This window comes from Sipha flava, unplaced genomic scaffold, assembly GCF_003268045.1.
Source record: "Sipha flava isolate LNK unplaced genomic scaffold, YSA_version1 35_pilon_pilon, whole genome shotgun sequence".
In the NCBI taxonomy this organism is placed as follows: Eukaryota; Metazoa; Arthropoda; class Insecta; order Hemiptera; family Aphididae; genus Sipha; species Sipha flava.
The window spans coordinates 149,827-177,687 of record NW_020273057.1 but is presented as its reverse complement, the minus strand read 5'-3'; the positions used below and the strand labels follow the sequence as shown (position 1 = coordinate 177,687).

General features: G+C 23.7%; 1 protein-coding gene across 2 annotated transcripts; it reads left to right on the top strand.

Annotated features, from left to right (window-relative positions):
• The first annotated feature begins 958 nt into the window (after positions 1 to 958).
• LOC112687559 (monocarboxylate transporter 10) lies at positions 959 to 27,524 on the top strand. Of its 2 annotated transcripts, none has more exons than XM_025560306.1 (9): positions 959 to 1,706; positions 14,035 to 14,258; positions 15,541 to 15,692; positions 19,526 to 19,737; positions 21,625 to 21,835; positions 21,914 to 22,054; positions 22,320 to 22,545; positions 22,661 to 22,846; positions 27,358 to 27,524. In XM_025560306.1, exons 2-9 carry the CDS (start codon positions 14,081 to 14,083, stop codon positions 27,372 to 27,374), a joined length of 1,323 nt encoding a protein of 440 aa, XP_025416091.1. In that variant the 5' UTR covers positions 959 to 1,706; positions 14,035 to 14,080; the 3' UTR covers positions 27,375 to 27,524. The 2 variants fall into 2 exon arrangements, with proteins under 2 accessions (XP_025416091.1, XP_025416090.1); XM_025560305.1 differs by lacking the exon at positions 959 to 1,706 and adding an exon at positions 8,177 to 8,215.
• Positions 27,525 to 27,861: the final 337 nt, after the last annotated feature.

Here is a 27,861-nt window from a genome sequence, read left to right as displayed (position 1 = left end):
ACGAAATAAATATCAAGTTATTTTTTTAACATTAAATAAAAGTAATACAATTAATTAAATAAAATTATTCCGGGCCGCACGACTGGCTCGAATAAGCGGCCGTGGCTTGCGGTATCGGACCTGAGCAGGTGCGATAGAGAATTGGATACGCGGTCGACGGCAGACTTAAGCAAACGAGCGAATCGACCGTGATCACTTTAACAGCGGACACTTGTGTAAGCGCGCCGAATAGGTTTGTACGGATATTGGCCCAGAAAAGGGCCGTTTTAACAAGCGTCTAGAGCAGCGGTTCTCAGACTGTGGTACGCGTACCACTAATGGTACGCAAAAGACTACATAGTGGTACGCGAAAGGCCGGGTGGTGGCAGAACTGGAATTAAAAATGCAATATTTAACAACTCATATATTAATTTAAAAACAATAATAAATTTATATTAATAAATAAATAATAATTTTATTTTAGTATTTTACTGCCTTATTATTTAAAATAATAACGTATTTAACTAAGTGAAGTTTGTATGGTTCGATTTTTAATCATTAATGGTACGTGACTGATTGATAATATACTCAAGTGATAACAGCATTAATTTAGGTTCTTTAGAAGAACATTTTTTTATGAATATTACGACTATGAACGAAATATTATTTAAACATCTCTGAGTAAAAAATAAATAAAATAATTTAACATGGAATTCTAACGCGGAAGTTGGAACACACTGCATTACTTTTTTGTTCGATGCTGTCTTATCATTATCTCACTCGATGTATTGTTATCTTATATTTTAACATCGAGATGTATTAACCACTTGGATGGTTGTTGTCTCAACAATAGGATAACCACAACCACAGATATATAAACATACGTATGTTTATATATCTGTGACCACAACACAATCGACCAACCGGCTTGTTTATCAGACTTATTATCATCTCTAATCGTGTAATTTAAATTTTAATCATTTTTAACTTTCAACGTATATATTACTATGCTAGTAATTGCAAAACTTAAATTCAAAACGCGTCTTATTATGTGAAATTTGAAATCTAGTGTTAAATTGGTACCAAACATTTTAGTAGTAATTCTATAGCCTAGCGGTTTTCTACATTCTCATGGTCCAGTACCGCCTACTAGTTTTCTAAATTATCATGTTCATCACTACAAACAATTTTTTTTATAACTATTGATATAGTCATGCTTATTAATTTGTTAATAAGTAATACAATTGTTATTTCTATATCTTTCATTTAACACGCATGTATTCTCAAGCACAACAAGTTGAGAATCGCTGCTATAGCCAATTTAATATGGACATATTTATATTAATTTAGATGCTCAGTTACTCTAGAACATAGCTTAAATACTATTATTATTATTAGTTTTAAGAATTTTTTTTTTCTTTTCTTTGCAAATAATTTTACTAACAATTCAAGGAGATAACTTCAGTCGTCTTAATTTCTATACATACTATGTAAATTGAATACCATTTTATACTAATATCAGAATTAACTATGTAATAAAACATTATTATTAAACTATTTATCAGATATACTTAATACTGCTCTGTTATCTTAGTAGAATGAGTTGGTAGGTGTTTAAGTTTGTTATCAATGACATTTTAATGTGTATGAAATAGTTTTAAAAGGCAACCATAAAAACATTTTTTTTTACTCTTCTTTCAAAAAAAAAAAAATTCTTCCAACCATAGGTAAGTAATTTTTTTATAATAATAATGATTTACATTGGCTTAATCTAATTGCAGAAAAAAAATTGTATGAAATGTTTAAAAATATATTATTTTGAAATTAAGAATTGTTCAGGCTGCTTGTAACTGTTACATAAAATTGTAAAAAAAAAAAAAATCTATTTATTTCTTAATTACTTAATTTACATAACCTATTTCTTAAATTAAAATTGATTTTAAAATTAGTTTATATAATATTATATGTAGTAGAACTCCAATTATCCGAACGTCAATCATCTAGACTTCCAATTAACTGTACACGAAAAATAAAGTTTGGTCTTTTAATTTGTAAATCAGGTTACTGCTTCATGCTAGTTGTCTGGAAATGTGTACAAAATTGCATTTTGGAAATTTCATGAAAAAAGTTGCTGAAGCAAGCTGAAGACACCCAAAACATGGAACTAAATTTTGAAATAAGTGAAATGCAGGAGTGTTTAAACTATGTTCACGTTATTTGTTTGTATTATTGTGATGATGAGAATGTAAATGAGTGGTTGCATATGAACATAAATGATCCTGGATATCAAATACTTTCAGGCTGCGGCATAGCCTGGATAGGGGAGGACTAAAAGGTTATAACCCCCTCCCGAAATGTCTCTTACTTTGTAAGATATACAATAATTTTTAGACATATATTTAATATGTTATATCATGTCATAATTAAACAATTTTTACAGTTTCATCAAACTAAATGATAAATTAAGAAAAAGAATTTAAAATTTAAAACTCCTTCCAAAAATATTTTTTCTAGCTATGCCACTGCTTTCAGATAATGAATAGTTCGTAACTTATTTGAAAAAGATGATACTAAAGGAGAAAAAAATGAAACTATTGATTTGACTAAAGATGAAAATGACACATCTAATTCTGAAGTTTTTGATGCGTTAGATTTGGCGTTTAAAGGTTTGAGAGGCAAGAAGAATCGAACATAACTCAATTATTACAGTTAAGGAAATTAAAAAACATAGCTGCTCTAAAGAGAAAGTTAACTATGAAGCAAACCAAAATATCATAATTTTTAAAAATAAAATAAAGAATGTGCCAAGTCAGCTATTTGTAATTTTTTTTTTTTTTAAATATGCTATTTTATTTATATCTTATTATTTTACTGTTAAATATAAATAATAAAATTATTTGCTTATTATAACAAATTTCAAATAATATTACACATATTTATTAAATACATCCATACAATATATTTATACAATTTTATAGCTTTTAATATGCCATATGTCAATCATTTGAATATTTGCTTATTCAAACCACCTTTGACATTAATTAGTCTGAATGATTGGAGTTCTACTGTATATAATTATTTATATTGATGTTATTTCTTAGTTCTGTATAGGTTGACAAATATAGAAATATATACATATATATAACTTAAGTATATTTTAGTATACCTTGGATAGGCACAATTAAAATATTACATTATACTTATAATATAAGATATTTTACTTTGTTTTTTAAGTTTTCATTACAGTGAAACCTTTATATAGTGGACAGCCACAGGGAAATAAAAAATGTCCACTATAGAGAATAGGTTATACATTGTACATGAATATATACGTTGGAATATTAATTTATTATTTATTATATATATAATATGTATGTATTAAAAAATTAGTATAAAAATGCTTATAAAAATTTTCAATGGTTATGTACAATTAAAAAAATCTCTAATCTTTTTTTGTATACATATTTTCTGCTCTTCACAATGAATTTGTAAATTGGCTACCATTGATAATGCGATCTCATTTTCTTTATTTTTAAAATATGTTTTTAAATTATTTATTGTTTTCCAAACTTCTTCAACTTCTTCGGTTTCTTTTTCACTCAAATTGTCTAGATTACAACTAACTATATCTGATATTATTAAAGTATTGTCTTCTGTAAGGATATTATTATCTATAGAAATATAGTCCTCAATTTCAACAGTACTCGGTACAAGTTCTGAGAATATGATCAAATTTGCAACATTATCATGTTCCATTACATATTCTGCTATATCGGACGAAAAATGCACCCAATATACTGCATACAACTAACGACCAAACACATAACCGAACCATATGTCGTTTTTCAAATAGAAATAAGATAAAATATAGGTTAATGTATAACAAATAAATATAGTATTTTATTTTTTGATACGTACATGTACTGTGTCCATTTATGAGAGGTAATTTTTAATTTGGTACCAGTTTATTGTGTCCACGTTCACTATTATAAGTGTCCACCATTCAGAGGCTATTACTAACTCCTATTATGTGCATACATTTTTGCAAGAGTATTTAGAAGTGTCCACTATTGAGAGCTTTCACTGTATTTAGTAACATATATATTGATTTTGAGGTGTATTTATGTAAAAGTAATTTTGAAAAACTATATTCAAATATTAGTGCAGCTAAAATAATATATTTTTAACTAAGAATTTGAAAACTCTTATGAAAAATACGTCTTGAAATTATTTTAAAAAATAATTATAATAATGTAATATCACTAAAGTACTTCAATACTGAAATCAAACCATGTTACACTTCTATGTACAATATTTTGTTGATAAAAATAAAATAAAATTATGCTCACAATTTCTATGTTTTTGTTCGCAATCAGTCTCGGCACAAGAAAATGCCAAACTTGGTGTGAAATATGTTTTTTATTTGTAAAGGTACTTCTAGACACTTGTATAAAATATTTAAAGTCACTATTGGCATATAGTTTGATTAATTCTAGAGCCTCTTATTATTATTATTATTATTATTATTATTATATTGATTTCAATAAAATTATTAAAATAAATAAGTTTTCATGAATATGAATTCGTTACGCCTACCAGATTACCTATTAACTTTACAACGCCCACTTTTTATTTTATCGATATATTCAGCCTGACCAAGTTGAATTGGCCAATTGCAAGGTCTGCTAAATCAATTATAACTACTAGAGATTCAAAAGTAATTTTACTTAAATGTTGACATTTATTGATTGATTATTATAAGAAAATATAGATAATAAAGTTTCTACTGAATTTTCTAATGATATAATAGACACGTTATCCTAAAAATTTAGCATCAATTATAGATACAAAAGGTAATTTTTGTTCACGTATGCTTGTTGAACTATCTAAAATTATATTGACATACTCTTTATGGCTTTTAGGGACATCATATATTAATTTATAACTAATTAACATATTGAACATAAATATAATTACTAAACATTAAAGTATTGTTGCTCAAAAATAAAATTACTTATTATTTTTAGTTGCGTAATTTTGGTAAAGTGCTGGGCACACTTCGCCTCCCCCCCCCCTTTAGCTGGCCCATTTACAATATGTATTTATAATGTAAACTGTTTTGACAAACCATAGGTTTATATATACAGTCATAAGCATATTTAAATTACAAATTAATTTTCTGTACATATATTAAATAACTGTTAAATTAAGTTTTTCGAAAATTTCATTAAATTTACATAAAGTCCTAAATTTATTTTAAAAATAGTTTTTTTTTTTTTTAATTTTTAATTAATATAGGCATAATTTTATATACTAATTTATGATCTAGTATTTATATTTATTTTTTGCTATTGGTTGCATGCATTTATGACAAAGTAAATTAACTTCAGGTAACATAACAAAACGCTGTCTAGTGCATGAACTAAACTATATAAGACTATATTAAATGCAAACAAATATGTATGTCCCTTTTACGTTTTACGTTCTAGGTTCACTTTTTATAAGTTCTTTTACATTATAAATATAAATTAGTTATTAAGTAAAGGACTATAGGTCTTAAGACTATTTATTTTTTATTATTAGAAATATTTAAAAAATCACGCATCAATCACAGAATTTTATATTATAACACGAAAATCGTGCATACACATTGTTATAATTTTTCAACATATTGTTGACCATCATACATCATATATAATATTAATTACTTCAATACATATTAAATACCTACTTTAAGATTGATATACATATTACATTATAGCAAAGGAACATAATATGGTCATATGGCATGCCTATATTGAGTTCAGAGTTGCAGGCAACTTGTAGTCTATATTCCATATAGCTTCTCTTTTCATTCAATAACAGGTTAGACCACTTATTGTTTGTCACTGAAGAATATGCATTTATAAATGCATGCTGCCCAGAAAAAAATAATTTTATCTGGAATTCTGTGAATGTGAAATCTAACTGCATTGCGTTGTCGTATGATTTATGTTTTACAGGTTAATGTACATCTAACATCAAAGTTAAAATAATGTGTAGGTTTATATTTGCCCGTATCTAATTCTAATACACCTTCGCAAATACTAGAAGAAATATAGTGTTATGATAATATTATTAAAATTTACGAAATATTTGTCTGAGAAAACAGATTTTTTAATAATATAGTATGCCTATTAAATAAATATTTATTAAATATTAAGAAATTTAAATTACAATGTGTTCATAATGAATATCACACAGTTTATAAATTCGATTTGAATGATTATGTATAATTGTTTTTCTACTGATTAATGGGCCAAACTTTTATGATTATATTTTTTTGAACATTCCCCTTCCACTTTGCATAAAATAAATAAATTACAAATAATGTAATAATTGAAACATGCGATTTAATTGATTTAAAATTTTAAAGTAATTTAGTCAAAACAACCAATTTTCACCTTGAGAGGAGGGGTATTACTTCTAGGGAGGGAGTGACTCAAATGAGTGAAGGAGGCGATCGCCCCCCCTCCTGAATTCGTATTTAAGGAATCGATTATACGAGCATGTGAGATACACATTTAAATTTTTTTTTATGTGGATCATTTTATAACGAAATCAAATCACGCGTGGCTATGAATACTGAATTGGGCTTTTTATCGGGTCCATACTTAGTGAAAAATCAAATAAAACACAAACATAACTTTCAAAACACAGACAGGTGTTAAAAAATACCTACACAAAAGTTAATTTTAAGTAGATCCGACATCAGATTAAAAAAAAACCACAAATATCAAGGATTCACCCGATATAAATATTACCAAAATTTGACTTGTAAATTTTGAGCCTGGATAAAAGAAAAAATTTGAGTCAGCTCCTCCCCCTAGAAATAAGTCTAAATACGCCTCTGGTATAACACAATAATCTGACGAATTGTTCAACAATGTAATATAAAATTATCATAACTTATATCTAGAATATTTAGGCTATTAGTTACACTATAAATAGTAGCAACATTTTATTTTTAAATGATAACCTAAACTTTTAATTGAAAATATAATTTTGAGGATATTATATATTTATTTAATTTTTGGATTTTCTTGTGCATAAATAAACGTATTTAATATATTTATTAAGCAATATTTAGCTTATTATGATCACTCATATTAATTATTAATTTTTTAATAAAAAAATAATTCAAATTTAATGATATAAGCATTATTTGTATTGCATCATTTTACTCGTTTATAGCATGTCGTACGTGTATCCAAGAATCAAAGTACAATAAACCCTATGATTTTAAATATTATACGTCTTGTCTCACGGTACTTTATAGTGCTTACCAAAATTATTTTTGAGTATACATTTAAACTATACAAAATATAGGTACTTAGTAATTTTATTAAATTGTATTATTATTTTTATGGATAAAAATACAAATATACAAATATTATTTGCGTACTTATTTTATTATAATAAAAATATACTTATAAAATATTTGTAATAAGAGTAAAATTAATTATACATAGTTAATATATTTCCTAATATTTTATTTTTCCATAAAACTATGTTTAATAAGCAAATTATTTTACATTTTAGGTATATTATTTTATGATCAATGGTAAACAATAAAACAAGTACAATTTAGAAATCTACTTATTTTCTAGATATACTATAGGTATGTTAACGTCATTTTTAACCAATGTATGTACAAGTTATACTATTCACATTAACATTAAATCGATATTAAAATATCTTTTAATTGTTCGCTGTAATAAATTGTTATAATTTAAATAATTCAGATAAATTATTTTATAACACAAAAATTTATATTTCATTAGAACTGTAAAATATACTGAATGCATAGTAATTAAAGTAACTAGAGAAATATTAAGAATCTTAAGATTTTATAAATACATTATTGATTGGTTATAAGCACTTTAGGAACGCCTGGCTTCCCGCATGTATAAAAATATACGTTGGGTACTATAGCTATCGTCGATTTTTGTTCAGTGCGAGTTAGTTCAGTCTGTGAGTTGTAGTAGCACGTGTTACACGTGGTAGCGTGTCTTATATAACCTTTATTAAAATGCTTATTACAAAATGTTAAACTGACTGTATGATATATTTGGTTAATTTACACTTATTTCTCATTATTAATATTATTATAAGTAATTATTTTTTTTTTATAATTAATGTTTAATAATTTTCAAATATCTTGACAATAAATCAATTATCATTAAAATATATACATGTGAGTACTTAAATATTATTTTATTAATTAACAACACATAAAAACATAATTGTAATTAAGACACATCATGTTTATTTTATAAATTATATTTATAAATAAATTTTTATTTACCTTTAAGTAATTTTCGATTACTTATGAACTATTATATGATAAAATAATTCACCTAGGATATCAATATTATTTCTTTACATATACTTAATACTATTTCTACTGAGACAGCCAATATATTTTATTTTATTGAAATACACTTAATTTAATTTAACATATGTATAATATCTAGTAAAATTATAAATAGGTATTTTGAATTACGACCAAATACATTTTTCTTAAAACTTTTCCTTGATATCAGTACCAAAAATATTAAATATTGATTCATCACGAAATATTCCATCATTCGGGCGTACTCTTAAATTTTATTTTCAACAGTATTAAAATAAACAAATTTTTGCATTTGTGTAGCTCATTAAATGTTCTATTATTTATCGGTTTTTATCGAGCTCTTTTTCATATATAAAGTAGTTATTTTCTGAATGAATATTTTTTCAATTTATTCAATTATTTTCACTGTTACATTTAATTATAGCCAAGTTTATTTTTAATTTTTCACAAAATTTCTTCTTTTAGGCGCAATTTAAATTCTTATGACCTGTAAATAATATTTAAAAATCTATTCGATTTTCATATTTACAGGAATTTATTACGACACTTAATAATAACCCTTATTATTATTATTATGGAATATATATTTCGTTAGAATTTATCGTTGTGAAAAATATAGATAGCATTTTTGTATCGTTATTTAAGTTTGTATTTCTGTTCAATCTAGTACGTGTTTATTTTGTAGTTTGTGATACTCTTTTTTTTTTTTTTTACTTTAATAATTTTTGTAATCCTTATATTATTATTGTTTGAAGAAAAACCTTTAGTCTTAAATATGCCATTTCAGATACTATAAAAGTCTAATTATTTATTTCCGTTAGTAATTAAAAATGTGTTACATATAAACAAAGATTTATTATTCCTTTTTAGTGTCTACTAAAATATATTGTGTAGAACCTCGATATATTACAGAATATCAAGTAAATATTTTTGGGCGATTGTAAACTCGGCCCGAGGAAAAAAAATGTTCAAAAGGTATATTGTAAACTCGGCCCGTGTTTTTTTCAGGTAAAAATAATTTAGGTGTAAACTCGACCCGGATAAAAATGTACATATAATTTTCTTATAATATTTTTGAGAACCTTTTAGCATTACCCAGAGGACACCACTAGGAGGCATTGTATATATTCCTTTTAACATACCGAATATCACTTGTAGATCTTGCGTGTCAGGTACATTATTTACTGCACTATAAACAATTTTGTTTGGCCTACTGCAGATATCCTCAGTTCCTTTGCGTTTGGCCACGGTGGTAACACATTGTCGTTGTAATACTTGGCACCTGATAGGTTCATGCAGATGATCACCATTTTTCTCCGTAATATCATTATTTATTCCAAACGTTTTTAAAAAAGCTGTGCATTTGCGGTTTATACATCGCCATTTTATTTCACTTGTAAATATTATCGGGCCGAGTTTACAATCTACCAACTTAATTACCTAAAATTTTCGGGGCCGAATTTACAACATAAAAGGTAATCGTGGGCCCAGTTTACAATTGTCCATATTTTTATATTGTTTAATTTGAGTTAGAAACATATTATCTGCGTTTGATCGGAATACTTTATACTTATTTCATTTTTTTACGGTATATTTTACCACTTTTCATACTAACACTGATAAATATTAAGAAGATGTCAACATAAATTTTATTCGGATTTTTACACAGAAAATATCAACACAGTTATTTTTATTATTTATTCATGTCTCCTACAAACATTTTTTTAATTTATAATTATACAAAAATCGATAAATTAAATAATAATATTAAATATATTAAAAAATAAATAAATAATATAAACTCAAGATAATTGTTGAAAATTAATTTTTTTGGGTCTTAATTTCTTCGATTATATCCCTTTCGAAGAATTGTTTTTATTGTTTTACAGAATACTACATGGAACGAAATTGAAATGAATGGTTAATAATTTACTATTTACTCTTTCATAGAATTATAATTCTACTAACTAAAGATAGATCTTAGAGCATAAATATTTTTGATAAGATTTAGCATGTAGATAATGTATAAAAATAGTTATTCAATACAATTTATAATTTTCAAATTTTAAATGTTATTAAGAAACTAAAACCAATAAAATAAAATATCAACGATGAACTTGATTGGGTTAAAATAATGTGTAAGTTCATCAATGTTATTTAACAATTATTTATCTGATAAAAATTAATTGTACCACAGAATTCAATATCAATGACCGTGTCAGTCAATGCCAATGTTAAGACTTATTTACATACAATTACTATATTGTATATTTTTTTAGTTCTATTAGAAGTGGTGCAAGTGATAGTATTTTTCACAAAACGCCTTTTTTTAAGTAATTTTTAAACATTTTCAAATCATATATGTTCAAAATTTTCTCTGTATAATATTACTATACTCGTATTTGTGTACGGAAATAGTATGGCATCAAAATAGAACTCCTAGTGCTTTTTGTATTGTTTCTGCAATTCAAAAACTGAAAAATGTAATTTTAATTTCAAAACTCAACACATTTAAAAATTATTTTTAGCGACGGTCAATATAATAGATATACTATTAAATATCTTATCATTTATCCATCATTTTGACTAAAATTGATTAGGTATTCCTATAAAAGAATTTAAATATTTATATTTAAATAGCAAGACTAAAATAGCGAAATTAAAAATATATTTTATTAGAATGAATTTTAGTACAAACATTAAAAATAATCATCAAAAATTTGTTTATTTAAAAAACTAACTCAAATCGTTCTTTTTTGAGACTTAGCTAAATAGCTTATGATTATAAATATTCAAAATCCATAATAACAATTATGACACTAAGTAATTTGTTAATGTGTTTTGCCATTGTTAAGTCAATCTATAACAATTTCCACAAACCTACGCGTTCTATTATTAGACAACAAATATAATTTTTGAAATAAAATATTTATATAACAATTAATAATGTTGGTAATTATTACTTCTATAATCGGATATTTTTCTATAATTTTTTTTCCACATCACATCTTTCAGATTTAATTTTTCATATTACCAATAAAGTATTACTTTATTAAAATCAATTGTATGATATTTACATATCTTATTATTGTTATTATTTTTATTTTATTTTTTTTTTTTTATTGAATAAAGGAAAGTTTTAATAACAATGGAAATTAAATTAATCAAATAAATTTATTTTTTTATTTTTTTTTTTTTTTTTTTATTCGTGATATAGCTTCAACAACATGGTTATTAGCTTACAGAATTATAATAAGAACATATTAAAGAAAAATTATTATTAAATAAAATTATACATATTAATTGATTTAAAAAAGGTTATTATTTTGTTGAGGTTATTCTCGTTTGGTCCTAGGGCTTCATGCATGTTGTCCGGGATTTTATAATTATATCTTTCTTCTGTATAGGCTCGACAGTGGATGAGCAAATATTTTACTGATAGAAGTATTCCTCATTATTGGCACACTGAGGGAATAAATATATTATTTAACAGTTAAAGCACATATAGTTAAAAAATCTGTACGTTAGGTATTGGTGTATTATGTTTTGAATAACTTAATTTTGAGAAAAAAAAAGTATATCATATTAATATGTTAATTAATTATTAAAATAATTTCTATGTAATTTATAATAATTTAATCAATTTTACTCTAAATATTTCATTATAAAAGTAGTACTCATATAAAATTTACCTTTCATATATGTGGCAATTGCTATTATTTAATAATCCTGTCAACATTATGATATTTTGGTATGTTTTTCATATATTATAGAGTGATTAGATAAAAAAAAAAAAAAAGTTATCATATTAAATAACGCATCTTACATTGTTTAAACAATGAATAATCCTACTCAATATTTTAGTAAATATGAAAATTTCAATTTAATATTTTATCCTTGTTTAATTTTTTGTAATAAATGATATAAACGAATTGCCTTGAATTATTGAATAAAAATACAATTTCTATAGATAATCAATTTCTATTAATTGTACATCGAACATTAATTTATAAGCATAGAAAATTAGTAGTCTTAAATTTCAATATCTGACCTTTTTATATCAAACTCTTTACATTTGGCATCTGTTCAACCTAACCTAACTTGAACACCTGTTCAAATATTTTTTTAAACACATGGAATTATTCTTGACATTTCATCATTCATATGTATCTGTATTTTGAACATATATAATATATTATAAACATATTGATGTTACTATAATTTTTGTAATAACTGATTTAAATATATTTTTTAACAGCGTTATTAACCCTAATATAAAAAAAAGCTAGGTTTTCATAATTATATCATTCTATTTTTATAACACACCTTAATATTATTTTAAAGTACAATAAATTATTATTTCAATAATTAAAAACAGATGTAAAATGTTCATAATCATCAATAATGATGGGCTAAAACTTTACCGAAGTGTCATATTATTTTTTCTTTTAAAGTAGAGTATGCTTATCTTAGATCTATTTCGATAAATATTTTTTTTTTTTTATACATATATTTGTCTAAACTAAATGTTAATTATGCAAAATAATTTACATGAATGGTTTTTTTTTACTAAATAAATATAAATAACAATGATATAACTTAACTATGAGCTCAATTAAACTAATTAATCGTTAATTCGAAGTTTAATGTAACTAAATTTAAATTTTTATTATTATATAGTTGTTTGATGTATTATTTTTACGTTTTGGACTAAATTAGTGAACATGTTCACGGTACACTTTTTCAACCATATATCCGATTCTCTTTTAGCTAATTTATAGTTTTACTGATTTTACCAGATACTTTTTATGCTTAGTATGCAACATTGATATTTTAAAATATCAAAGTACTTTATTAAGTACTTACATATTAAATATTTAATTACATTTTAATAAAATTACCTATATTTATATTTTATTTTATCTGTAAAAAATAAGCTTGGATATGGTTGAGATTTAAAAAAAAAATATTTGGTGTATATTGAAACATTAAATTAACATTAATCATCTATACTTAAAAATTAATTAAACATACTAAAATTTTTTAAATTACTATTTAATAATAAGTTTTAATTCAAATAATCATAATTAAGAAAGTTAAATTATATACATATTTTTTGTCAATACCAAACGTCTTTTTTTATACCTCTTCGGACGAAAATTTAATGTTTTTGTGATTCCATTACAGTTGACAAATACTGCATTTTATACATATGTTGAAATATTGATGATGTGCATATTTTTCATTCCTACTATTTCGAAACGAGATTTTTTTTACTCCTTGAAAGTGATTTATCGTGAACCTCCCATCCACTCACCCTTCTTTGTATGCCATTAACGACGTAGCAAATATGCATTTGATCAATATACAAATATAATAGGTATATGCTTGTATCTTACTCTTGAGTTTTTTTATTCATTCTCTACGAAAAGAAACTGTAATTTTAAAAACTTAAATTCTCTAGAGAAATTACCAATGGTATAAGAGCAGTTCGTTCTGAATGCACCAGCATTTATCAAATAACCACCCGACCTAGGAATTTCGCTCTATTCAATATTATTTTTTTATTAGTATAGCCACATAATAGATTAATAAAATATTTACGGATTTTGTATTAATTTATTAGCGAGTTTATTAAAGTTATTTATTTATTTTTTTAGACTGACACTTGCTGTTAATTGGAATACCTACAGTTAATATTAAAAAATGGACAAACGGGAAAAAAATGGATCTGAAGCAAATGTGCGATCAATTTTCGTAGTATTAGCCAGTTTTGTTGTTAATGGTCTAGTGTTTAGCTTTATTAATTCGTACTCAGTGACGTATGTTTTCCTCTTAAAAAGACTTGAAGATGCTGGCGTCAGTGAAGCTTCTTCAAAAGCATGTAAGTCGTATATTCATATAAATATTATTTCCAAACACTGTTAAATACCCTATTAAAACGTTAGTTATTCTATACCTATTTAACTGAATGGCGATGCTTCTGTATTATATTTACATTTAAACTCATTCGCGGTACTGTGTATAAAGGAATATTACAGGAATTATTTAAATGTATATTAAATTATATCCGTTTATTTACTGTATACTCGAAAAATGTAAATATGTTTAACTAACACTTATATTTTAAACTTACATATAATATTCTACTTAAACTATTTACATTTCTTCACTTATTATCTTTCGAACAAATGATAAACTTATTGAATTAATTTTTTACTTGTATTTTATTTGGGGAATCTCGAAGAGATTATATTTTAATATATACCATATTTATGCACTAAGTGTTTCACAAAGATTTTCCAGTTTATAATAGAGGAACTAATAAGAATTAAGTTACATTAACTCATTTGTTTTAATGTAGTAAATTATATTAGAAAATGATGTTGGGAAAATTATTTATAATTAGAATCATATATATCATTAAATATAGAATACAATTTTATTTTATTCGTTATGATAAATTAATTTACGAGTAATGTATATTGAAGTATTATTGGTTGTTATTTCAATCGTTTCATAATATACCAGAAACCATCTATTTACATCTTTGAGATTTTCAAACTTTTCAGAATATATAAAAATATATAATTTATTTATTATTATTTAAAAAAAATAATTTGAATTATAATTAAAAAATTACATTAAAATAAAAGTTTTCAGTGTACCTATGTATATATTTTTGATATTAATCAACCTACATTTGAATTTGAATGTATTCGTGATCGTATTTATTTAACTGAAAACATGAACATGAATGAATCAAAGGACCAGTAGAATTATATTTAATAACAATTAATTATATACTTTCAGATATAACAATACAATTTTGATAGACCATGATGAAGTTAACCTTTATCATTTTAATTTGTCCCTGAAATGTAATAATAAACATATTTTTCCGTAGTATTGTCCATATAAAATGTCCTACAAAATAACATTATTAATAAACTGAAAAATCTAAGGAGTGTCCTGGATAAAATATTGTATTCACCGTATTTGATAGAAAATTCATTAAAATCCTTCCTTCTCCATAAATGATAATCATTATTTTTTTAATTATTTAGTATAAATTTTAATAATTTATAAATATATATTATTCATCTTGCACAGTGTTGTGAGAATTATAAGTGTTAAAAATGTTCACCATCATATGTTGGTTTTAGCATTAGTCGGTTCTTTGACCGTAGGAACTACATTCCTTATGTCACCTATTGCTGGAGTGCTGAATGACCGCATTGGAATCAGAACAACTACGTTTATAGGTGGTTTTATCGCGACTTCTAGTTTATTAATCTCATCATATTTCACACATCAAGTAAGTAATAATATTTATTTGTATTTAAAGTTGCTTTCATGGTGGATGAAGCTTATAATAAATAGCTTGATAACAATTGGTTATAAATGATAATAATAAAACTGAATTAAAGTCAGTATTCAGAAACAAATTATAAAGAGGCGCACAAATAGATAAATCTAATGCAAATTTACGTTTTTGAAAACTTAAATGTAATTTATAATTACTATATCCCATGTCATCCTAGATTATTTGATAATTATAAAAATTTATCACCAAACTTAAACGAAAATAAAGAAAAGTTTTTTGAGTTAGCAACCCATTCCTAAGAAAAGATAGAAAAAAGTGTACTTCTTAAATTCATTACTTTTTCTTAGATTTATTTTTACATTTTAAATCCATTATTTCAGACCCTTTTGACAACTAACCATTTACAATTTAGAGAATCGACAATGCGTACCTTTATCTAAAATTTAAAGTGATTTTTTAAAAGGGTTTTAGTGTATAAATACTTAGGTTTAGGATCACTTAGAATTACATTATTGTATAGGTAAGATAAAATGTCAATATATTAAATTAAAAAATAATACGAGTAGTATCGTGAAATTAATATTTTTAGCTTTGATGCGAGTATATTACATTTAAATAACTTTGAAGCATTTATATTTTAAACCATTTATAATATTTTTTATTTTAAATATACTGCCGTATCATTGATCAAATATACGTTATATAATTACATAATTTAATATACAGTATATTTAATCAATGGCCTTATTTATTTTATATTTTCTCTCTTAGAACAATTGATTTATATATGTTTAAATATATTATTAAATTGTTTGATTCTTATTTTTTTTAACATATTTAAAAAAAATGTGATAGCTTAAACTTTATTTATTTATATTTATGGTACAGAAAACAAACGGACATCAAAGAATACATTTTGCCATTTATTATGTGCACTTTTTACTAATTATAAGAATACCTTATTTGTAATAAGTTTTTGTCTGTTAGAACATTCATTGGCATATTATTTATTAATTATTAGCAAGATAGTATATATTTATAACAAATTTATTTACCGAACCCCCATGCAGATTGCCAAAAATACAGTTTATATATTCAATATTGATATACATAGGATGGTTATGAAATTATAAAATTATAGTAAATATCTATATAAATATAATTACGGTTATTAATTAGTTATTAAATACAATTAGTTGATGGCACAAAAAAAAAATCCTATTTTATGTGAACTTCGATCTTTAATGGTTATAATGATATATACATATATATATATACATTATAATGATATAGTGTTATATCAAAAATTAAATTTCTAGTTGATTGATATTTCGTACGTCTATTGTAACAGTTATTCCTTCCTTTATTTAGATGCATGCCTATTGCTTTTTTTTAGTAACATTTACTTAGAAATACAATATTTAAACATTAACTAGGTATTGCAATTATTCGTTATTTTTTATTTTAGACACTAAGAAATTGACATTTCAATTTTGTCGTTTTCTATTTTATAAATTTAACCATACAATTGAATTGATTAATTCTTATAAAATACTATATTTATGTGTTAAATTTAAACGATAAAATCTTGGTTACGATACATTTTCTGTTGATACATAATTTTCATTCTTCAAATGATGGATGTGCTTTATTTTACATAACCGTTTTCCAACCGAAAACTAATCTTCAGATTTCTTCAAATTTCAATTTATCAAGTATGAATTATACAGAGTGGCTAAACGTGTTTTACCAATTTTTATTCGTAATTTTTATTAAAAAATGTTTAGTTTTTATTTTTTTCAATTGTATTTTGTGTTAGGGGGACACATATACTATATAACTACTGATATATTTTTTCCCTTCTTAATCACTTAAAAAAAAAATAACTTTCCAGTTATTCTTATTTTAAAAATTTTAGTATTATCACATTGTGTAAGATATTATTATAAAAACTTTAATTTAATGCAACATACATATAAAATATCCGACTATCCGATACTTATAACATCGGATTATCTTCGCCTTTCAAAAATAACACCGGACATTCGACAAAATATTACGGATTCTATAATTAATAGATACCAGAAATGTATCCAAAATAACGGTTACCATATTGACTATAAATTATTTATTTATATTTTTCCTCTGAAAACATGATAACAGTCGTATTATTCCTGGATTTTGATTATCATAAGATCAAGAAATAATAATATCACGGTCACCAGTTCACTGGTAGTAACATGGAGTAAGTGATATAAGAAATTCAAGAGAAAAAAATAAGTATCTTCATATCAATTATTAATGTTAAAGCGACGATACGCTTATGATACGTTACTATTCACATCAGAATTTAACAATTGTAGTAATCTAATGCGTAATGTAGAAGCTACCTACTTATAATAATTTATATTTATTACTGTTAATAAATATACAATTAAGAGATTTTTCATATCTCTTCTTTAGAAACTAAAATAGCTATTACTCAGGAAATATTTATCGGATATTTACGTATGTTACATTAAAGTTTTTTGGAATAATGTCTTACACAATATTATAATACTTAAATTTGTATAATAAGAACAACTGGATAATTTTTTTTTTTTTAGCTGATAGAGGGTTGAAAAAAAAAATATTTTATTATATATATATATATATATGTCCCTCTAACACAAAATACAATTTAAAGAATAAAAATTGAAAACATTTTATTAATAACTACTGAAATAAGAATTAATAAAACATGGTGAGACCCTGTATGTCGGCATTTTTCACTGACTACACATAAATTATTCTTATCTTAATTTAAACTTAGGATGCTAAGAGAGTCTCCTTAAATATCTATTTTCTTCAGCCCTAATATTATCATGAAAATGTTTAAACTAAGATCATAAAAATATTGCAATTAATGTCCTTTTGAATAAAATTGTATTCCTTAACTTTTCTATGAAAAAAATCATTCATACATCCTATAACGTCATACGATTAAGTCATATCAATATATCATCACAACTCTTTATTTTTATATATTAAAAAATTAGTAGTAATGGTTATAGCGGCTTTATTTGATGAAGAGAAAAAGTCAACATGTCTATTATTTTACCGCAAATGTTTTTTAGAACTTTATTTTATGATAACAAAATACTTGTAATTTTGTATCACTCGTCAAGATTTTAACTAATATTTCATATTTTTTATATTATAGTCTAGAAAAACACAATTAAATTTTAAAATTGTAAACTAGATTTAATAGCAATTTTACTTAATTTATTACTTCTGTTATGGTATAACTAATAAAGTAATAAATAATTAAATGTTATATTATCTCCTTATATCTATGTGCATTAGTGATGGGAAAAATTCAGATTTTCCCAAGTTTGAAATCCGAATTTTCGGTATTCGAAATCCGAAAATCCTGAACTAACAATAACTAATAATAAATATTTTTTTTATATAATATATAATATATTTTATTGTAACTTTATACAATTATTTAAATATTGATGACAAATTTTAAAATTAGGATGGTTTTATATATATTGATTATAATTAGAATAAGTTAACTAGGTATTTAATAAATTAGTTAGTATATAGAGAAATAGTTTAGGTTTTATACAAACAATTTAAAACTCTGATTAGAATTTTATAACTTGAAATTTGGATTCTAAAGTCCAAAAATCTAAAATTTGAATTTAAAAATCCGATAGTCTGAAAATCCGGATTTATTTCGTATCAATAATGTGCACATATATATATTATTAAAATATTATATCTATTGTTGAATTATAATTTTTTTTGTCTAAATATTGACCTTATTTAAATTTTAGGTGGAAATTTTATACATTACTTATGGCCTACTATATGGTATTGGCGCATCGTTTGCCTACACTCCTTCATTGGCGATTCTTGGTCATTACTTCAAAAATTATCTAGGACTTGTTAATGGCATAGTAACTGCTGGTAGTTCATGTTTTACTATGGTTATGCCATACTTCGTAAGTTATCTACTTGTTCATTTTGGTCTAGACAAATGTTTAAGGTTAGTATTTTTTTATAACCAAAATATTTTAGTTTAAAACAAATGTTATTTATTAGTATTAAGATTGATATATAATATAGTATACATTATATAATAGTTGTGATACAATTAATTATTATCACTAATAATTGTATGTTAGAGGGAGGGACTCAAACAAATGTAATCCGTCTAAAGAAATATATTTAAGAGTCTTATCACTATGTGATCACTAGTAAATTGATTATAAAAAGAAGATCTCTGATAATTTTTAAAAAATGTGAAATTGAATAATAATCTATTTATTAAATTACCCATTTTTTACTTCAAATTTGAATTATTTTATTGTTTCAAACAATTTTGACTTAAAAAGCTTGGTCCTATCTTAAAAATTGACCAATCAAAAATAATTTTTGATTTATGAACTTTATTTCATCGTATTTTTCAACAGTATATTTTTTATCCCACTAACTATCTTAAAAATGTATTTATTTTTTCTTTATAGATTCGTTTTTGAAATACTTACGACACTTAAACATATATACAAATATTTGATTCGAATTAAAAAAATATAAATTCTGTTAGATGAACATTTTCAACTCGCGAAAAAAAAAAGACTATTGTAATAATTTAAATTTGTTATAAATTGCTTGTTAACATTCAACTTTTCCGAATTTGAATAATTTCTGCAAGAAAATAATTATTAATACTTAAATTTTAGGCCTCATTATAGGCATACGATACGATCATTGACCAGATGTGTTCTGTATTGCATAGAAAATATTTTTTTTATATTTTGATATGTTATTGGCATTTTCATGAAATTATAGTCAACTAAAAATTATATTATAAAACAACGTCTCGGTATTATTTTTACATTTGACATGCAAAATTTTTTTGTTTTCGCTTTATCAATGTTGAGGGGTTGGGTTAATATTAAAGGCAATTGATCTATTATCAATTAAAAATATGAAAATATTATCTGTTGCGTTAAGTTTTTAATAGTATTTGAAATCTGAATAAGTCCTCTATAGAAATTGTATTGAAGGTAACTCTACGATGATTTCATCTTATAATATGATAAATATTTAGTCGATCTTTTAAAATTTAACCCATTGTCCATAAATTATATTTTTTTTAGATTAAGAACAACTATTTAAAAACAATTATAATTTTATAATACTAAGAAAGTGGTTATAAGATTATTTTTTGAAGTCTTAAGTTGACATAAGTAATATTATTAAGTAATATTTACACATTTTTATCTAAATATTTAGTTGTAAATGGTGATGAACTTATTTATCTATTTTGATATAATCCATTTGTTCAGCCAATACTTCTTCAGTTTTATTTAATATTATCACATTTACAAATCATCTATATTTATTAAAGTTATATATTATACTTATATAATTGATAAAAAATGTATCTGTTTATCTACAATTTGTTTGGAAAATTATATAATGGTTAGTAAGTATTAAACTTAATATTTGTTGTTCTCTTAAGATTTAGAATATTTTTAAAAATAAAATAGAAGACTAGAATCTTTGTATTCAAAACACAGATTTTTTTTTTTTTTTTGTATTTTATTTAAATTCGATTAATAAATCAATATTACATATTATTAATTATAATTTGTTATGATTAATAACTTAGACTATTGTAACCGTTGATGGAATTTTATTAGTCACTAACGCAGGCAAATTTAACCCTATAGAATTAGTAGTAAGTGGACTTCAAGTAATTAACACAATTATTACTAGTATATAGTTATCAATCAATCAATCGATAGTAATTTTAAATGAAAAATCAAATACAATCAGTGTATAATCTATCATACTTTAAATTAACATACGTTTTAATCATGATTTATTGATGATATTTTAATGATTGATTTTATAATATTTATAGATGGGAAGCAGGGGTAACAGCAATCATAATGCTTTGTTCTTTGGCGTTCAAACCTACGTACAAAGTGGAAAAATCTGATATACATAAGTCATTGTCAGAGGAACTTCGATCACTGGTCAATGTTGATATCTGGAAAAACCCTAAATATGTTATTTGGGCCACGATGATTCCTCTGGCTCTGTTTGGATACTTTGTTCCTTATGTCCATATGGTTAGACACCTACTTTATTCAAATAAATTAATTTCTTGGTAATCGTTATTTTTTATATTTATGTATCATTATTTATAGGTAAAAGTTGTTGAAGATCTTTTCCCACAAAACGACGGCAAAATGTTAGTAACTTGTATTGGTATTTCTTCAGGAATCGGTAGATTAATTGCTGGACCAATTTCTGATTGTAAACAAGTCAATAGAATCATAATGCAACAGGTATATGAAAAAAACCATTCAAATATTATTGTTGAAATTCTTATATTTTTTAAATACATTGGGTTATAATTTATTTTTGCAATCATTTTGAATTGTATCGTATATTGGTATAGGTACATTCTAAATCACCTAAGTTATGAGTATTAGCCTTTTTTTTACCCTTTCTCCCTTAGTGACATTTATTTAAAAACATAGTGGCCATGTACTTTGTTTTTTATTCATAATTGGTAATATTTTATTTTATATCTATATTTATATGTTTTAGATTTCATTGTTTGTTATTGGTTTGATGACAATGCTTATAGTCATAGTACCTCATTTTTCCATATTAATAATTATAACATTAATAATGGGATTAGCTGATGGATGTTTTGTCAGTGTTATGGGACCAATTGCTTTTGATTTATGTGGGCAAAAAGGTGCTGCTCAAGCTATTGGATGCATTCTTGGATTATGCTCTATACCACTGACAGTTGGACCACCAATTGCTGGTAAATTAAAATGATGCATAGATATGTGAACATCAAACAACTTATTAGACTGTTCATAGTTATTTCTTTTGAGTTTGTATTTTTTTTTACCTTTTGGCACTACATTTTTATTTAGGTTGGATGTATGATAAATATAAAACATATACTGGAGCATTTTTAATTGCTGGACTTCCACCAATGATTTTTGGAATACTTCTAACTAGTACACGGTATGTAAGAAAAAGTTCCATGGAACCCGAAGAAAGAAATCCAAATGAACCCAAACTACTTGCACCAACATCTGAGTCTCATGAAAAAGAAGGTAAGCAATCAGCTATTATCTTCAATGAAAACCTTCCATTACTACTATCAAATAAAAATATTACAAATTACACGAATTAGAAATGTTTTTTTTTTTTACACAATAGTTTGTTAAATAACCAATAATATTGAGGTATTTAAATGTTACTTATTGTGTTGTGAGTTAAAAATGTTTTATTTGTAAAAATAAAACAAAATAGTTAAATTTTAATATGGTATTAAATTAATTATTTTTACCATGATTCATGTTACTTAAAAAAAATAGTAAATAGTGACAAAATACCAAATAAAACAATTTTGATATTAATTATATTTACTATTGATTAGCTAATTTTAACTTTAATAATTTATAAAGTGTGAGTGTGTGTATATATTACTTATTAGCTATTGATTTTTTTTTTAGCTATTATTGTTCTATATTATAATGAAATTATTAAAAAAAAACTATTAATTATATATCATTGTATTATTATATTATTATAAAATTCTATACAAAGAATTTAGAAATCAAACTTAAACATTATATACATATTTAAATTCATCAAAGAGAAATTATTAAAATAACAAATGAAGTATAATATGTTTAAGTACACCACAAGCATAAATAGGGGACTTAGACCCCCTAATTATTACCAAGCCTCAAAATTAAGTATTAAGTCAGTTATAAGAAATGTTAAGCTTTTTTTTATTAATTTAATAGGGGACTTAAGCCCCCCCCCCCCAAAAAAAAATAATAATAATAATTTGGGCCATTTGAACCCTTGAAGTTTGACACCAGTCCTATTTTTTTCTTTTTTTTGTGGTGAATTGTGGCGCTACGAGGAGGTACTTAACCCGTGCGGACAGTCCTTCCCCTCATATCTACATAATTTAGTACATCAATCCTATTTTCACAACAGTTTACTTTAATATATTTATAAAGTAAACTTATATAACTAAACAATATTATACCTACATTAAATTATTTCGTATAATATTTTGTATAATATTGAGAAAATAGCCTAGAATAAAAATAATGTTTATGTTCCCTCATAATAAAAAATTTAAAAAAAAAGTCATAAATAAATTAAAAATAAATAGTTAAAATAAAAACTGCTGTAAAAATATTTGTTTAATAACTTATTTGATTCGCAATCATTTAAATTATAAAACAATATAATATATAATATGCATTGACTATGACTAAAATCTTATAAAAATTGTAAGGTGAAAAAAATGCTTAATACTCTATAATTTAATAAAGTTGAATTCTTCTATATTTTATAGCATTTATGATTTTCTATGTAACATAATATTATACTCACATTGTCTGCTACCTATATGTACATATATATTACGTGTGTGAAGGAATACTTATAAAATAGAACCCTTACTATGTCACTGTCTATTAATTCCCATGGAATTGTCAATATTAATTACATTATCGTTTGTATAAATTAATAATAATTAAATATATGTGTGTAAAAATCTTTAAAAATAGTTTTCTTATAACAATAAAAATGAATTAATATGATTATGGTTATCAAAACTATAGTAAAATAACTATTTCCACGTAGTATGCAAACTTTAAATACAGAGCACGTAAATTCATCTCGTATATGAAAATCAGAGATAATGTGGACGTGTTTACAAATAGTAGTATACACAGCACTCACGCTCGTAATTCATGGTTGCGGTAATATCAAAGGTTTTCTGACGACTATTGGTCGGAGTTTTTGATGTTTGTACTGTTTGCCCGATTGTAGTACTTTAAATGTAAAACGAGGAGTCTTTCATTTACAGGTATAGCTTTTCTAAAGTACGAATCACTTTTTGCAATATTATGTCCAATTAAATAAAGTAGTATTTAAAAATCACTATATTCATTCTACAGAAATTTGAAAAATTAACTTCTTCGTTCATTCTTTAATCATTTAATAAATCTGTCCCACAATAACGGACGCGATTTTTCAGAATATCATTGGCTCGAAATCGGCGACTATTTTTTAATTTTCAATTATGCTTCTTTTTTTTTTTTAATTATACTTGTCATAACAAGTTAAGCAGCACTATTTATAAGAATTTCATCATCAGTATCGATAATTTTAAATAAATCAAACCACTGTGCATTAACACAGAGACTGAACTATGAGTTCACAATATTTATTTCTACATTCATGGACAAAATTTTAGTTAAAAACACCAAACGCTACGTGTAGGTTAACGTGTGTGTATTATTGTAATGTTTGCATTCTATATGGGCCCGCTTTTACATTTAGCCTAAAACATGTACAAAAATTAATGATTAATTAATCGCATAGTTCTGAAAATTCTTTATTATTTGTCTTATCACAACTATTACATAATATTGTATTAATGTATTGCAATAAAATTAATTGGCTATATTACTATATTTTTAGCTTTTGTTAGATTTCTTAAAAGTTATATGAACTTGTAATCATTTTCTAACCGGCAAAAATTGAATTTTTGTATTTTTCTTGTTTAAACACAAATAAATGCATTACAAACGTTTAAATTATTTAAATAGTATATGTATACTATGTACTGTATCGTAATGAAGTAGTAAACACTTGTGGAATCATATTATAGCAAGTAAGTCTTATAAACAAAAAATACGGGCCTCGTGAATGAAATGCTATTAATTAATTAATGTTCTCGGTCACAAAAATATCATTCTTTTTAAGTCATCTAATTAAAACAAACAAAAAACATGGAATGATCATAAAATGATTTCATTATATTCATGTCATTCATTTTAAATGCTTTAATTAATATACCTACTACAATTTTATTTTAAATTTAAATTAACTGCATGATGTTAAAAATAAGAGTATTTATTACCGTTTTATTGCTTACATAAAACTTAGCAGCATGATATAATTACATTAAAATATTTATAAAGTTGTTCTATTGATCTATGCCAATTAGTGTAAAGTATTATTCAATCAAAATACAAGTTTAATGTCTTTAAAAAAGACATTAAAAAACAAAGTATGACATCATTTATTTACTCCTCTGTTGCATCAGAGACTTTTTTGTGTAAAATCGAAACGAATTTCTTATAATATTAACAAAGAGCATCTATTTAGGTGTTAATTTTAAACTCAAAAGTATGATAACAATAATCACTTCTGAGATAACATTTTTCTGCACAATAAATACATGTGTCAATGAACTTAATTTATCAACATATTATTTTTTCTTATTTATATATAATAGTAAAAAAATCTATAGCAAATATATCATTTTTGGCATTATATAAATGAGTTCAAATCAGATTAAATCTATTTTGATTTCAGTTTACAATTTTCAGATGGTATCTATTATTACATATTAAATAATTAAAATAACTAATGAGATTTAATAACCTCTATAACTAATATCTATTTAAGTAGGTAATGCACTATTAATATGTTATCATGGTTAAAGCTTTGTATTGCTCAATTAATGTGTAGTATATAGTAATATTATTTCAAAGCTGTTTGTAAAAAAAAAAGTGCTTGTTAATGTTTATTATTTTACACTAGTTTATTTAATTTTAATTATTAAAATTTATTATTATTGATATATGTTTCTAATATATGTATAAAAGACTAATCCTGCTTACATTTTTATTTTATTTTTAATTTATAGAAATTAATAATTTGAATTAGTTATGAGACAGGATCTTCTTAGTGGCCAGGTTAACAAAAAAAAAAAAAATAATAATAATAAATATGATTAAAAAAAGAAGAATTTAACTAAATTAATGATCATTTTCTTCATTAACAATCACTTATTTATTTTTTAAAAATTTATATTTTCCTACAATCCATTTGCCCAATCATGCATGTTATATTTATTATATTAAAAATGTAGTGTATAGAGAAACTTATTCTTAATATTTTATATATATATTTTTTAATCTCAATTAAATCCTATTAGAACGTGACAATACTTTAAAAGGAATTCAAATATGCTGGATATTTTCTTATACTACAAAAATAATCTTACTTATCAAAAGTGTTGTATGATTAAATTAATTATATTGAATTATCATCATTATGTAACTAAAATTTATTAAATTTCAATTTTTCTTATCATTAATTTATTATTTTAAAACCTATTTTTTTTTTTATTATCAAAGCTAAATAATATCTTACTTATTGAAAATGTTGATAAAAAGATAAAAGTGTAAAGCAAGATTGGTGATTTAAATACTATGTTTTTTATCTGCAAAACAAACTATTTTAAATCTATATTTAAAATTTACATTATTGTATATGTCCATTGTTCAAGTACAGTAATTTATGTCAGAGTTATAAATTATTAAAACATATATTGTATCTAGATTAACATTGTTCAATATAAAATATTTTTTGTTTTAATCTTAAATAAAAAATATTATTCTTGATGTTTACAATAGTTAATATTAATAAAATTATTAATTTTTATTTTTTTAACTTATATAACTCTGAAATAAATTGTAACTGATCAAGCAACATATTTATTTATTTATTTTTATTTTTTTAGAATTACAAGACATATGATGATCATCCAACATCACTTTTGCAGACCAGTGCAACCACAAGGCCTCTATTGTCCGGTTACAACTTAAAAACCCAATATTTTTATTAAAAATAAAAGTTGAATTTACATGAAGCTTTATTAAATCATACAAACTCCATAAATATTAATACATTAACTACTTAATTTGTATATTTAAGTACATAATATCAAAAGAATTTAAATTGGTATTATGTTTAATGACATTCCTTACAATTTTAATATACTATACTGGTTAAAGGAATATAGTTTAGAATATACTTTTTCAAATTCAAAATTTACATTCATTAATTTTTTGATAAAAAGAAAAAATTAACAAAGTTCAATATGCTCAGTAAAATTCATCATTATGTATATAGTTAAAAATATTAATCATATTTATATAAATGTACTATTGCATTTATTGCACAATAATGACAATTTTATTTTGTATACTGATCATTTTTATAAAACAAATTTTTTTCTAGAGGC

Bases quoted from the DNA above. Each gene is read 5' to 3' on its own strand.
- LOC112687559 (XM_025560306.1), top strand. From the start codon at position 14,081: ATGGACAAACGGGAAAAAAATGGATCTGAAGCAAATGTGCGATCAATT. The intron at 14,259-15,540 runs GTAAGTCGTATA...TGTTGGTTTTAG, and splicing joins TGAAGCTTCTTCAAAAGCAT to CATTAGTCGGTTCTTTGACC. The intron at 19,738-21,624 runs GTTAGTATTTTT...TAATATTTATAG, and splicing joins GGTCTAGACAAATGTTTAAG to ATGGGAAGCAGGGGTAACAG.